The sequence below is a fragment of the Benincasa hispida genome, chromosome 12, assembly GCF_027475165.1.
Source record: "Benincasa hispida cultivar pf3 chromosome 12, pf3_genome.v1.1, whole genome shotgun sequence".
In the NCBI taxonomy this organism is placed as follows: Eukaryota; Viridiplantae; Streptophyta; class Magnoliopsida; order Cucurbitales; family Cucurbitaceae; genus Benincasa; species Benincasa hispida.
The window spans coordinates 58,154,988-58,169,204 of NC_143489.1; the positions used below are offsets into that span (position 1 = coordinate 58,154,988).

The 14,217-nt window shown below is 35.9% G+C and overlaps 1 protein-coding gene across 1 annotated transcript; it reads right to left on the reverse strand.

Annotated features, from left to right (window-relative positions):
* Positions 1-9,158: 9,158 nt before the first annotated feature.
* On the reverse strand, positions 9,159-13,108 carry LOC120067558 (protein SIEVE ELEMENT OCCLUSION B-like). The gene is made up of 7 exons (XM_090308100.1): positions 12,799-13,108; positions 12,547-12,639; positions 11,961-12,409; positions 11,650-11,747; positions 10,895-11,028; positions 10,335-10,811; positions 9,159-9,938 (listed from the first exon to the last, which is right to left on the reverse strand). The coding sequence occupies exons 1-7, from the start codon at positions 13,021-13,023 to the stop codon at positions 9,345-9,347; spliced, it is 2,070 nt and encodes a 689-aa protein (XP_090164226.1). The 5' UTR covers positions 13,024-13,108; the 3' UTR covers positions 9,159-9,344.
* Positions 13,109-14,217: the final 1,109 nt, after the last annotated feature.

Below are 14,217 nucleotides of genomic sequence, written 5' to 3' on the forward strand. Positions count from 1 at the left end.
AAATCAACGCAGACTAAACCCTGTGATGAAATAGGTCGTCAAGAAGGAGATTATTAAATGGCTAGATGCGGGCATTATTTATCCCATTGTAGATAACACGTGGGTCAGCCCCGTGCAATGTGTGCCGAAGAAGGGCAGAATGACAGTAGTCCAAAATGAGAATAATGAATTAATACCGCAAAGAACCATCACTGGATGACGCATATGTATGGACTACTGTAAATTGAATGCGGCCACAAAGAAAGATCACTTCCCTCTGCCATTCATTGATCAAATGCTAGACAGATTAGCAGGGAATGATTTTTATTGCTTCTTGGATGGATATACCGGGTACAATCAAATCATGATAGCTTCTGAAGACTAAGATAAAACCACATTCACCTGCCCATATGGGACGTTTGCTTTTCTCCACATACCGTTTGGCCTCTGCAATGCGCCAAACACGTTTCAAAGGTACATGATGGCGATCTTTTCAGATTATCTCAAGGACTCTGTGGAAATATTTATGGATGACTTCTCCGTTTATGGGAACACTTATGAAGTTTGCTTAGCCAACTTGGAGAAGATTCTGAAAAGATGTGAATAGACAAATCTGGTGCTCAATTGGGAAAAGTGTCATTTCATGGTTAAGAAGGGTATAGTGTTGGGACACAAAATCTCCCGAGAAGGGTTGGAGGTGGACAAAGCAAAGATTAAAGCAATTGAAAAACTCCCACCTCCAACCAGCATGAAGGATGTGCGAAGCTTCTTGGGGCATGCTGGATTTTACAGATGATTCGTCAAGGACTTTTCTAAAATGCACGACCACTGAGTGCGTTGTTAGAGGCGGATAGGAAATTTGAGTTTGAAAATAACTACCTCAACGCATTCAGAGTATTAAAAGATACGCTGATTACCGCGCCCGCACTAATTGTGCTGGATTGGACAATGCCATTTGAAATCATGTGCGATGCAAGTGGGTATGCGATGGGGGTTGCATTAGTGCAAAAGAAGAAAACTATTTTGCACCCCATTCTATATCCGAGTAAAACTCTAAACCCTACTCAAATAAATTATACCACCATTGAGAAAGAACTCCTGGTTGTGATTTTTGCGTTGGAGAAATTTAGGGCATATCTGTTGGCAACCAAGGTATTCATTCACACTGATCACTCGGTGATCAAATATTTTATGACAAAAAAAGACGCAAAGCCGAGGTTGATCAGATGGGTTCTCCTCCTTCAAGAATTTGATATTGAGATAATTGATCGGAAGGGGACAGAGAACCAAGTTGCGGATCACTTGTCCAGACTAGAAAATCCTGAGGTTGACCGCAATGAATCTGAAGTAAGTGTCGTGTTTTCGGACGAGCAGCTGTTCCACAAAAAGAATTGCCATGTATGCTGACATCATTAACTATTTGGTCTGTGAACAATTTCCTGAATATTACACCTACCATCAACAGAAGAAGCTCAAGCATGAATGCAAACACTATTATTGGGATGAGTCAAATATGTATAAAAGAGGTGCAGACCAAATCATTCAATTATGCGTACCAAATGCTGCTCAACAACGCATATTTTCACAGTGCCACGATTCGCCATATGGAGGGCACTTTGGAGGGCAACGCACTGCAGCTAAAGTTTTGCAAAATGGATTCTTTTGGCCTTCATTATTTAAGGATGCTGCACACTGCACAATGAAATGTGATTGGTGTCAACGCACTGACAACATTTCATAGAAGAACGCAATGGCAGTGAACACTATCTTGGAGCTGGAATTATTTGATGTTTAGGAGATTGATTTCATGGGACCATTCCTTCCTTCACATGGAAAGCATTATATCTTATTGGCTATCGATTACATTTCCAACTGGGTAGAGGCAATTGCATGTGCCGCAAATGATGCAACGGTAATCTCCCAGTTCCTCAAGAAAAATGTTTTCACTCGTTTTGGCACTTCCTGTGCATCGTAAGTGATGAAGGATCACACTTTGTCAACCACAATATAAAGGAGCTGCTGCATAAATACAATATCCTAACGTGGCCACCGCATACCATCTGCAAACGAATGGTCAGGTTGAAATGTCCAATAGAGAAATTAAGTTGATACTTAAGAAGGTGGTAAAACCTTTACGGAAAGATTGGGCGATGAAGCTTGATGATGCGTTGTGGGCATACCTGACCGCATTTAAAACATCTATAGGTATGTCCCTCTATGCGTTGGTATTTGACAAGGCATGTCATTTGCCTTTGGAGCTGGAGTATAAAGCATTGTGGGTGGTCAAGAAACTGAATTTTGATTTGAAGAGAGCAGGAGAAGCGCAAAAACTGCAGATGGTCGAGTTAGAAGAATGAAGGGTCAACGTATTGAGAATGCAAAGATTTATAAAGAGTGCACCAAGCGCTGGCATGGTGAACGCATATGCGCTAGAAACCTCCAAGTCGGGCAAAAGGTCTTACTCTTCAATTCAAGATTGCGACTCTTCCTGGGAAAATTAAAATCGCGTTGGTCCGGTTCGTCCATCATCAAAGCAATATTTTCACATGGTGCGGTGGAACTGATCACCGAGGATGGTAGTCGAACATTTTAAGTTAATGGACAACGGATAAATGCATATTGCGGAGGAGATTTCTAGACAGAAACAGTCTCTGCAAAGCTGAAAAACCCGGAATATACCTTACTCAACTCTTGAACATTTAACTCTTTGTCACTTTACAATTATTTGCATTTCACTTATTTTTCTCTAATAATAATAAAAAAAATTATTGTTTTGTTTTAAAATCATTTGACCCTCTCTTTGTCTATTTACAAGGATTATGACACAAGATTACGAAGAAGCAAATGATCTCAGTCCATCACCACAATACATAGGAGCAGAGATCGCCGCAAGGATGGATGCATCAATACACAATGCGGGCGACAACGCAAAATTTGAGGGTGTACTCTTCCTTATCTTTATTTCAAAATTTGCACTATCACATTGCATCTCACTTTTAAAAGTTTTATCACCGCATCCCCTTTGATTACCGCAATCATTTAACAAGGAGATAAATTTAGTAGTTCACCGCATGTTGTTTCTTTGCCAAGTATGATTTCAATGATGAACAATATGCTTCTATGTCTTTTGTATATATCAGAGTCAACTTAATCTTAAGATAGTCACCTCATGAAATATTTTTAGAAATTAGGGGTTTGCTAGCTTGTTTTCAAACTCTTTTTACAACACATTCTATGACCATCGCATGACGTATTTTAATTTCTTTTGGCAATGAGGACATTACCGCATGTTAAATTTTGGGGTGAGGTATTTATTTTCGATCTTACTATAAAATATATATATTAAGAACTCCACTGTCAACACAATGGGAAACCCATGTTGATAAGAGTTAAGTTGTAAAAGGCACTTACACGTAGTTAGATGTCTGCATGACACCCGTGGGGGCAAGCCAAAATAATGTAAGTCACCAGGATCAATGCATAAATCAATAACCGCAACTCCAATGCCAAATCAATATGAGTTTAGACTGAGAAAGAGTGCATTGCTCATAGTTGGTTGTTCGCATGACACCCGTGGTGGCAAGCCAAAACAAAGCAAGGCACTCGGATCAGCGCAAGGTCAGAAGAAAAAAAAAATATATATATAGCAATAAAGGAAATTTTTGAGCTAGGATAAATCATTTGACACCCGGAGGAAAATTTTCTTTTTAAAATAAATCATGCGATGTTCTGGAATTTAGTAAAGTCTTTTTAAAAGTTAAGCTTGCAATTCGTAAGTCTTAAAAATATTTTAGGAAGAGACTTGAATAAGACTTAAGGAAATTCTAGAAGTATCCTTGAGAAATCTAGGGAAAGAACTTTGCGGTTAACTTGCTAAAGGAATCTTTAGCTTATGCTTGAGGACAAGCATTGTTTAAATTTGGGGGTGTGACAACGGGCAGAAATGCATGTTATCATAGTACTAAAGTCTTAAACAATGTTGGATTGCATTGATGAAAAATGTTAAATTGCATCCATGAAACATAAATTCTATAATATTGCAGTCGCATGCGTCCAACGCATTAGAGCAGTTGATCTTTATATTTTTGTGCAGAATATGCGTTAACGCAATGCAGAGATTGCGGTCATAGGAATACATTGGTCACGCAAACTTCACCGCAAGACTTTGCGATGATCGTTCTCGCAAACATTCGCCCAAGAAGAATCACCGCAACTTGGTCAGCGAAACATAGTGGATGCATCCGAGTGAAAGGATAATTAAGAGCGATGGGACAAAAAGCTAACGGCAGTCGGATCCAAATTAAGTTGACAGCCGATAACGGTCACGAAGTACATTAAGCTTTATTGGTGACAATTATCTGGTACATCAGTCAGGAATTAAAGCTGTCCCATCTGTACAACCGGGAAAGAGAAGCCGCCTTTCACCATGGAAACTTTATAAATACCAAGTGTATTCTTCAAAGAAAGGGTTAAGCAGTCAATTACTTCATCACTTTATAAGTTCACGCCTCTGTTTATAGTTTCTTTCATTTTAAGCGGACGCGAGGAAGAAAGTGTGCCAGTAGATCATTCCAGTAAGCTTGGGAGAGCACCGGAAGCTTCAAAGATAGGGAGAGGGCCAACGCCTGCGGAAGTAGGAATATCTTTAGGCCAGAATAGAGCTTCCAGTGTAAAAAAGCCTCGATCAGCAAGGAATTACTACCAGGAAAAAGCCTCGATCAGCAAGGAATTACTACCAGGCTCTCTACCCTAAACTTCCATTGGCATTTTGTACTTAACATATTTATAAGAATGGAACTTCTTTATCTATACCTGTCCACTCTTTGTGATTCACGCATGAGTAGCTAAATTAATTGAATGAGTTGAGAAGCATTTAGCTAGCACAACTAGAGAGTCTTCATTCTGTGCGATTATCTTGTTTATGTCTGCTTCATTCGTCCTTTAGGGATACTTGGGAGGGTAGTCTAAGGACAGGATCTGGACTTGGGAAGGTCAGGTTAGAATCTAGGTTTGGAAGAACCAGATTAGAATGCATAAACGAGAGATAGGCGCTTAGAAATGAGCACTATTTGTTATTAACGCATCACATGCATCTTAGTGATAAGATATGATTGTATGCGGTCACCTTGCTTCATGCATTTTACATCAATGCATAGGACAAGAGAAGAGACTTAGGGATAAGCTCTATGGACATTTTTCATTCAACACATGCGTCCTAGACTTAGGAGCACCACATTTACATTGGAAAATGACTTGCTGTGCATGGTAGTAACATGATCGCATGGTCTGACGAATTCCTAAGTAACGCTAGCTAAAGATCTTCTCAACCCGTTCATCGTATACTCATTGCATCTATCAACGCAACTTTCGTTTCTCAAATCCGCCGCATTTATTCATTTCTTTTTAATCAATGCAATCAACAACCAAACACTTTATTTAATTTTTCCTATTACCGCAAGGTTTTCATTAAAAAAATCATCAACGGAATCTATTTTCACAAGTTCCTGTGTTCGACCCTGGACTTACCAGGAAACTCAAAGGAATTTACACTTGAATTCCGCTGGGGAAACTTGAGTGCACAACGCAATCCATCAGCACATATCACCCATATTCCCACTTAATAAAATAACGCATCACATAGCCAAGAGAGATCTTCATAACACATTTTCAAGCATTTTGGAACATCATTACATATATTCAAAGGAAACATTCAGTTTTTGGTCATGGAGACTTTAGCAGTAAGTCTCTCATGATTATCCCTCAAATATAAACAATTTTTTTTTATTTGAACTTCAAAAACTTTATCTAACAATTATCCTACCTCAATATATTATTTTTTACATTGGGAATGTAATAAACATTTGTGATATATTGATTTTCTCCATTTTTTAACCGAATGATAATTTTACCTATTCTTTTGATGGTGGCCAAAGAATTGTCTCCAAAGGCAATATTACCTTTCTCCATCTCGTTCAACTCCACAAACATCTTGCGTTTTCCACACATGTGATTCGAGGCTCCTGTGTCAAGATATCACATATATCTTGACTTTCTTCTTCTCCCTTTGAAATCATAAATAAGGTTCCATTTTCCTCTGCACAATTGGATTGTTCTTGATGGCCTTTTTATGTGCTAGCGGTTGATCCGTCCTGATGCTTTCGATCAATCGAATCTGTTTGAGATGAGTATCACTCATTCGCATAATATCCATATTTGTTACAATTATAACATTTTACCTGAGATTTATCTCTCCCGGATCTTCCACCATGTCTTCCACGACCTCGACCTCCTCTTCCTCTTGAGGATTCAGACGAGTTCTGAGAAACATTGGTGTTGGCTTCACCTCTTCCACCATGACCTCGACCACCACGACCTCTTCCACGTCCATGACTATTCTCTTCCTTGATTTTGAGTTGGAGAAGTTATTCAACGGTCTCTGTTTACTCCATCCTCCTTTTCTTTTTCTCCTCATAGGCTTGTAACGAGCCTATAAATTGTTCAATTTTCATGCTCTCGAGATTTTGTGTCTCCTTGATCATCGTGGTGATAACCTCGAACTTTGTATTTAGGTTTCGTAGAACCTTCTCTATGACACGAACATCGGTGATTTCTTCACCATTCCGTCTCAATTGATTGACGACAACCATTACTTTTGTGTGATATTCTGCTATCATCTCCATCTCCTTCATTTGTAAAGATTCAAACTCACCACGTAAGGTTTTCAACCGCACCTTTTTCACACAATCGACTCCTTTATGAGTCGATTGGAGCTTGTCCCATGCCGCCTTTAACGTCTCTGCATTGGCGATGGTCTCAAACGTATCTTCATCCACCGATTGATACAAGATATAAAGGGCCTTCTTGTCCTTCTTTCTTGTCTCTTTTAACGCATCTCTTTGCGCTTGATCGACTGTAGCTTCTGCCTCTTGGAAACCGTTCTCCATGATCTCCCACACATCTTGTGCTCCTAGTAACGCTTTTATCTTGATGCTCCAATTGTCATAGTTGAGCTTGGTAAGCATTGGTAGTTGAAGTGAACCTATCCCACCATTGGCTATTTTTCTCTCAATATTTTCTACTAGTTCTAATACCACTATATTGGGAAAAAACATGGAGGACAAATATGAAAAATGAGAGATATATATTTTCTATTCAACTAAGCATGCCTTTATATAGGCTTACAAACATAACCATAAGAATGCCAATGGTTTAAAGCTATAAATGTCATCAAATGCTCATAACTCACATAACTTCTATAACTCAAAATTCACTATTGGTTACAAAAAATTAAAAGTCATAAAACCCAAAAGTCACACTAAATGCCACAAATAAAGTTTAATAATGACAAACTTTTCAACAGTCTTTTGTAACCCTAAATTAATGGTAATAATGTAGAAATGACAATAATTTAGTTATTTTTATTTAAAAAATCGACTTTAGTGATAAAGTAACAAAGCTTAAATTTATTTTATAACAAATTTAGTTTGCCTTTATATTTCTAATTTATCTCTTTTTAAATAATAAATTAATAAGTTTGAAACTTAGTATACTATTGCTTTATATCCTTAAATTATCTCTTTTTCTTATAGTCATGAAATGATCAATTTTACCTTTGAGATTTGCATTTAATAGCATTTCTTATCTATCTGTCATTTTTTATTGTAAAAAAATGAAGAAGGAGATCATGGGAATGAGAAATTGAAAGGAAAAGAAGGAGGAATAAGTAGGAAAGGACAAGTTTTTGGTGATCGTCAGTGGATGACCAACAATGATATGTGTGTATTGGCCGGTGAAGAGAATTTAATGACCATAAGTAGCATGATCGATGCAACACTTCATTCTTTAGAGCTCCAAGAAGAAAGAGTCACTTTCTTATTTTTGAGAGAGTGGAAATGAATAAGAAAGGGAAAGAGGGGAAGAAGAAGAAAGAGGGGGGAAAATAAAAATAAAACCATAGTGACGGGTAGTGGGTGACAAGCAACAAAGAACATTTGACTATCCATGACTAGCAGAATCGAAACCATGCTTTAGCGAGGAAGATCTTAGAATAATAGGGGATTATTATTATTATTTTGTGAAAATAAAGAAGGAAAAAAGAATGAGAAATCCAAGGAAAAAAATTGCTAATGGTCAATAGTCACAGGTAGCCTATCGAGAGCAATTATCAACTATAACCAGCAACCATGCGTTGGTCGAAGACAACCACAATGATCAATTTATGACGGCAAGACGACCGCTCAGTCATCGATAGTCAAAATGGTTAGTCGATCATCGAAGGTCAACATGGTTGGCGGTCGCCAACAGTCATGACGATCAATCGTTGACAATCATGACGTTTGGTCGCCGACTGTTACTACGATCAATTGTTAATAGTTATGAGAGTTGGTTGTTAATGGTGTAACCACAATTGATCGTTTACGATCAAGACAGTCACTTGCCAACGATCAAGACGATCAGTCATCGACGATCAAGACAAACGATCATTAAGGGTTGATTATGAAAGTCGCCCGATGGTCATTAACAACCTATGGATAGAAATTTTTCTCAAACCAATGACATGCAATAAAAAAAAACATATTCCAATTCCATGAATTTAATTTCTTATCCCAAAAATTTTGTTCCAATGACCCAACACATGGATTGGCTTTATATGCCTAACTCTCGTGACTCCATACCCATGGGCCAAATATCCCCTTTAAGGAAGGAGATGACGCCTTGGGCTATGTGCGATACAAAAATAAACTTCTTTTTACCAACTACTTTTTTCTAACATCTTTCCTAATTTTTCATATTTTAATTGTAGGGTCCCATATAGTGAAAAATTCTTTTTGTTGCTCATTTAAGTCTCATCAATTTTATAATACTTTTTAGACCCAACTTCAATTTTAAACATTTTGCCCCTCATTTAATTAATTTTTTTAATAAATCCTTTTTTCCTTTTGAATATTATTTTGCATAAAAACTTTTTCTTTTTAGTTTACCCATTCTAAGTTGCAAAAAAGAAAAAATCTCAACGAAAATTTCAATTGTGAAAAACTACCGAGTATATGTATTGTGACAGCCTTATCAAATAATTTCTCTAGAATTAATCTTACGTGCTAATTTGTAGTACGTTTGTATGGTAGTAACGAACTTTGTGTTTGCAAAGGAAAAAATGAAAACATATTTTAAAGAGTAAATTAGTAGACAAAGAAAAAGCAACAAGCTTTTCTAATTCATTGTAATCTAATAGGCTTAAACTTGATGAAATATATAGTACAATAAGATGCAGTAGGATGAACCTCATATTATTTAGTAGTAAAGTAGTATATAGATAATATATATATATAGACCAAATATTTGAGTGTGTGTCATCATCATCTTCTTCATGAGAGTTCAGGGCGGCCATGGTTACATTTGAAGCTTATACCAGTCTCCATGAAGCGAGGACATTCAGGACAATTTACAATCATAGGAATCCATCCGCTAAATCCAGGAAGTGTCATTCTTTCGCAAGTATGGAATTTGAGATTCAACTCATTGAAGTAATCTCTAAATGCATCAGGGAAAGCTTGTATGTTCATATTTCTTTTCCATTTGTTGAAATCTTTGAGTACTCCCAAAATCAAATTGCCACGCCCAACTAGCAATGGAGCTGATCCAATGGCTAAGATTGCCCAACCATTTTCATTTTCGTACGATATGAGTCGTAGAATATCTTCAGTTGTTTCAGTTGCACTTGATCCTTTTAGTTGACTCTTGATTACGAAGTAACCCCATTGGGTCATCCAAAAACGAGGTGTAAGTGTAAAATCATGGTTCTCTCCTTTGATGTTTCGTCCCACTCGTATGATTTCGAATGTGTTTCCTTGTTCCTTTACGTAAGGGTCGTTCTTAATCTCTACTACTTTCTCTTCAAATTCTTGGATCCAATTTGGATCTTTTCCACCATAAAATATGATGCTCCTCTCTTGATTGACCTAACAAAGATGAAATACTTTTAGCAGTTTTGTCGTTTAAAACAATTATCCTTAAATAATTATTTTATATTAATTAACTAAACGTTAACATCGAAAGCAAAAATAAATAATAGTAAAGACTCAGGAATAAAAGTGCAAAATTTAGAAATCTAGGAACCAAATGAAAACAAAGCTCAAAATTCAAGGTTAAAAATATAACGTTTGGAAACTCTAAAACCAAATAGAAATTATACACAAAACTTAAGAATATAAAAAAAATATTTTTCCTAAATATAATTATATCAATAATTAAAAATTTAAGACGTAAACTATGCATTAAAAAAAAAAAAAAAAGAAGAAGAAGAACAAAAAGGATATGTGGGATTGAAAAAAGGAAATTAAGATAAAAGCACTTACCCAAGTTTGCAATCTTGGTTGCTCAATAAATTTGAAAAGGGTGGATTCAGGCCAATGCTTTCCCAACAAAGCATGAGTTCTTCCATTGGTGAAAGGAAGAGCTTCAGTTCCCCAAACTCTGATCAAATGGATTGCATTTGTGAATTCAACTCTTGATTTTGAGTTCATAACAACAACCAATGGATCTTGTCTAAGTTGCCAATTCTCCTCAAGATATCTCCAACCAGCAATTTTTGTAGTGTATGGCACAATATACCATTTCATTGAAGAGCTTATATATTCATATTTCTTTCTAGCTTCTTCTTCTTCTTCTTGAGATTCTACAGTAATTACAGGGATCCAAACAATCTTGTATTCATCTTTCTTATTCACTTCATCGTAAATTGAATGAAGAGCTCTAATATCATCCTCACTTATATCTAATCCAGAAATTATCAATATCACGTTCTTGTCTCTCAAAGCATCTTCAACACTAACCTGTATACCCACACATATATCTCAAATTAATGTTTATGTAATTAATTCAATCAAATATTATATATATTAATGGGAATAAGGACCTGCATTCTTGTAGATCCATCAATGAAAGGCTTTGCATCAACCTTGCCTTCAATAAGCTTAGGCACAACTAATGTTATCTCAGTGGGAAAATTATCAATGTGATCCACAAGCCATCTATAGAGATCAATTTCCTCTGCAACATATTATATATAAAAACATATGATTTTCAAGTTAGTAACTTAGCATATAGGTATCAAGAACAAATTACTAAGTATTCTTCATACCATCTATATATAGATTTTAACCAAAGAAAAACTTAAGCAGATGGGTTAAGGTTAACTAAAAAATTTGTATAAGAACCCAACAAGGAGAAATCAACATTAATTAATTGGAGAGGAAATGACTTACCAGAGTTCAAACATAAAATTTCTTTGGTTTGATACTATATTAAACTACCAATAAATTCAAAAACTTAATTTGATGTGTTACGATAATTTTAAAAGTGGATAGAAATCCCAAAGAGTGAAAATCAATATTAATTGAGGAAGAAATTACATTGTAGGGGCTTGAACACCATAAAACCTTCGATACTATGTTAAATCACTAATAAATTATTTAAATGAGTGTTGATTAAGTGCAAAAAAAAAAGAAAAGTGTTTATAAACACTTATAGAAAGTCAATCCAAATAGACTTTAAACGTTTTAGTTCATGACTTACGATATTATAACATGATAATCTATCTATTTTATTTGATATATGGACAGATATTTGGCCCTATCTCTACTTCATACAAACGCATGTCTGAAAATAGACCTTGTTGTGCTCGAATGATGTTGAGATGATTCTCAAGTGTAATGAGTATGGAGTTGATCTTCTCAGCCAATTCATTAAGATACTTTTGTGATTGACCCCTGAAAATAATATACATTGTCACCAGATTTGTCTCATAAAAATATGAAAAGGGATTGAAATGATAAAAATTAAGACTCCATTTGATAACCTTTTGACTTCTCATTTTTTTTTTTTTTTAAGAAACATTTGAATTCTTAGTGGGAAATAAATTTACAGGCCTGGTATGGGTTTGTTTATAAACTTAAATTAAGTCTAAAAAAAAAAAGACTTACTCGGTCTGATTCAAATAACTGGAAATCTCGATCCGGGAAGCAACAATGATGTGTATGATCCAATAAGAAACCAAAGGAATTTGGCGAAGGACAGAGGACAATTCGGAAAGCTCTTTGATATCATATTTAGCGAAATTCTTGAGTTGGGAAATGTATTTCATAGCGCGCAAGCAGCTGTGGATCAAACTGTTGGGAGAAAGAAGAAGCTGGCGGTATTTGATGGAATCTAACTGCTTCTTAAGCAAAGGAACTCGCTTAATCATAGCCAATGATTTAGCAAGTGGGTCTAAAAGTGAATAATGGTTGAGATGCCAAATGTCTCCATATTCAGTTGCAAAAGCAGTCAATGTTAGCACTGCTTTTGCCTCCCATGGGTAACTTACCAATATATCAAGAATTTCTAGGGTTGTTTCATGTGCTTTTTCTATTCCTGGAGCTTTGCAAGACAGCTGACACAATAATCAAAATCACATCGAAAACAAAACAGAACTACGTTTAGCCTCTTTTTTTTTTTTTTTTTTTTAATCTTTTCAAAGAAATATAGCATAAATAAATAAAATTATTATCAAATGAGCCTAAATTGCACCTGGCTTGCGACATGGTGAAGGGTACAAAGGGGTGCATCGACAGCATTGACCTTCAAGAAATCATCCGAGAATATCAAACGTCCTTCAGTGCCCTACAAGTAAAAATCAATATTAATTGGGAATGAAATGGCATTATAAGAACAGGGGTTCAAATAATACATAACCTTCTCCTCGAAAATCTTAAGCGGATGAATATTATAGTAATAAATTTGATTACATCACTACTTTAACAAAAGATAAGAAATACGTACTTGAGTAACAGTCTCGGTGATTCGATCAGCAGTTGTGATGATACTTTCAACAAGTGCAATGTAATTGTCGACATCAATCTTGAGTCTATCATCCTCTCGGTGTTTCGTGTAAATGTGAGCGGTGACTGTCTCATCGGACAAGTGCCTTAGGCTTGGGTCGTCCTTGGTGGCTGGATGTTTGGGATGAACCAATGGAGCAATGGGGTTGGAAACTGATAGAGACATGATTTCACAAAACAGAAGAAATTAGAACTTTGTATAAGCAGATTAGAGGGAAGAAAAGAGAGATTTTGTTGTGGCATTTGCTTTGATTTCCACTCTTATTTATAGCACTTTAGAGAACTGAAGGAATTAAAGAGGAGACAAAGTTCAAGGCCAAGGGATAGCTACAAAGACAATACCTAGCTGGCTTAGGGAGAGCTTTAACCAACAAGCATTTAAAGTGGGCCCATATCCTATAATTTGTAGCTTTTGTTTATTTTATGCCAAACAAAGGGCACATTATACGCGTTCATGCATCACGTTTGGAATAAATATCATATATATATATATATTACACTTCTTCGAATTTTGAGTTTAAATTCTATATGTTTCAAAATATTATAATTTTATATTTGAGATTCAAATTTTTTTTTCAGTTTGATCTTTAGATTTTCGGATTTTATATTTTTACTCTCGATTTTTTACTAAATATACTCACTCTTTGTCTTTAGCATTAATGTATTAATTAATTTAAAAAAAATTAAATAATTATAAATAATTTTTAAAAATTAAAATAATTATAATTAATTAAATTTCACTATTTCATTACCATTAAAATTAATTTTAAAATATCATTTCATAATTATTTTTCATCAACATTAAAGATTAGTGTAAACCTTGAAACCTAATATATATAGGTGGAGGTTCATCAAATTTCATTTGAAATTTTCATTTATATATATCTCTTACAAACCTAGATTAGGTGGAGATTTAATTCTAACTAAGAAGGAGAGTAGATTCAACTTTATAGTCAAATATTAGTTAGGTTAACATAAATACACTACAAGAAAAATGAGCTCTTCTGACGCCTAAATCGGTCATCGGGAACTCGGTCCCTGTCTCCAGACGCCGTAAAGCACCGTCGGGAGTTCTTTGGGAACTCCTAACGCCGTAAGGGACTGTTAGGAACTCCAGGCGATTAAAAGAGACGTCGAACTCCTGATGCCTCAAGCTACCCGTCGGGAGTACTCTCGACGCATGAAACAAACCGTCGGGAGTTCTCGAACTCCCGACGCATAAAACAAGGCATTGGGAGTTAGTCGAAGAACTCCTGACACATATATAGGCGTCGAGAGTTCCTCAAACTCCTGACGCCGTATTTAATGCGTCGGTAGTTTGAGGAAGTCCCGACGCCCTACACATGCGTCAGAAGTTCTT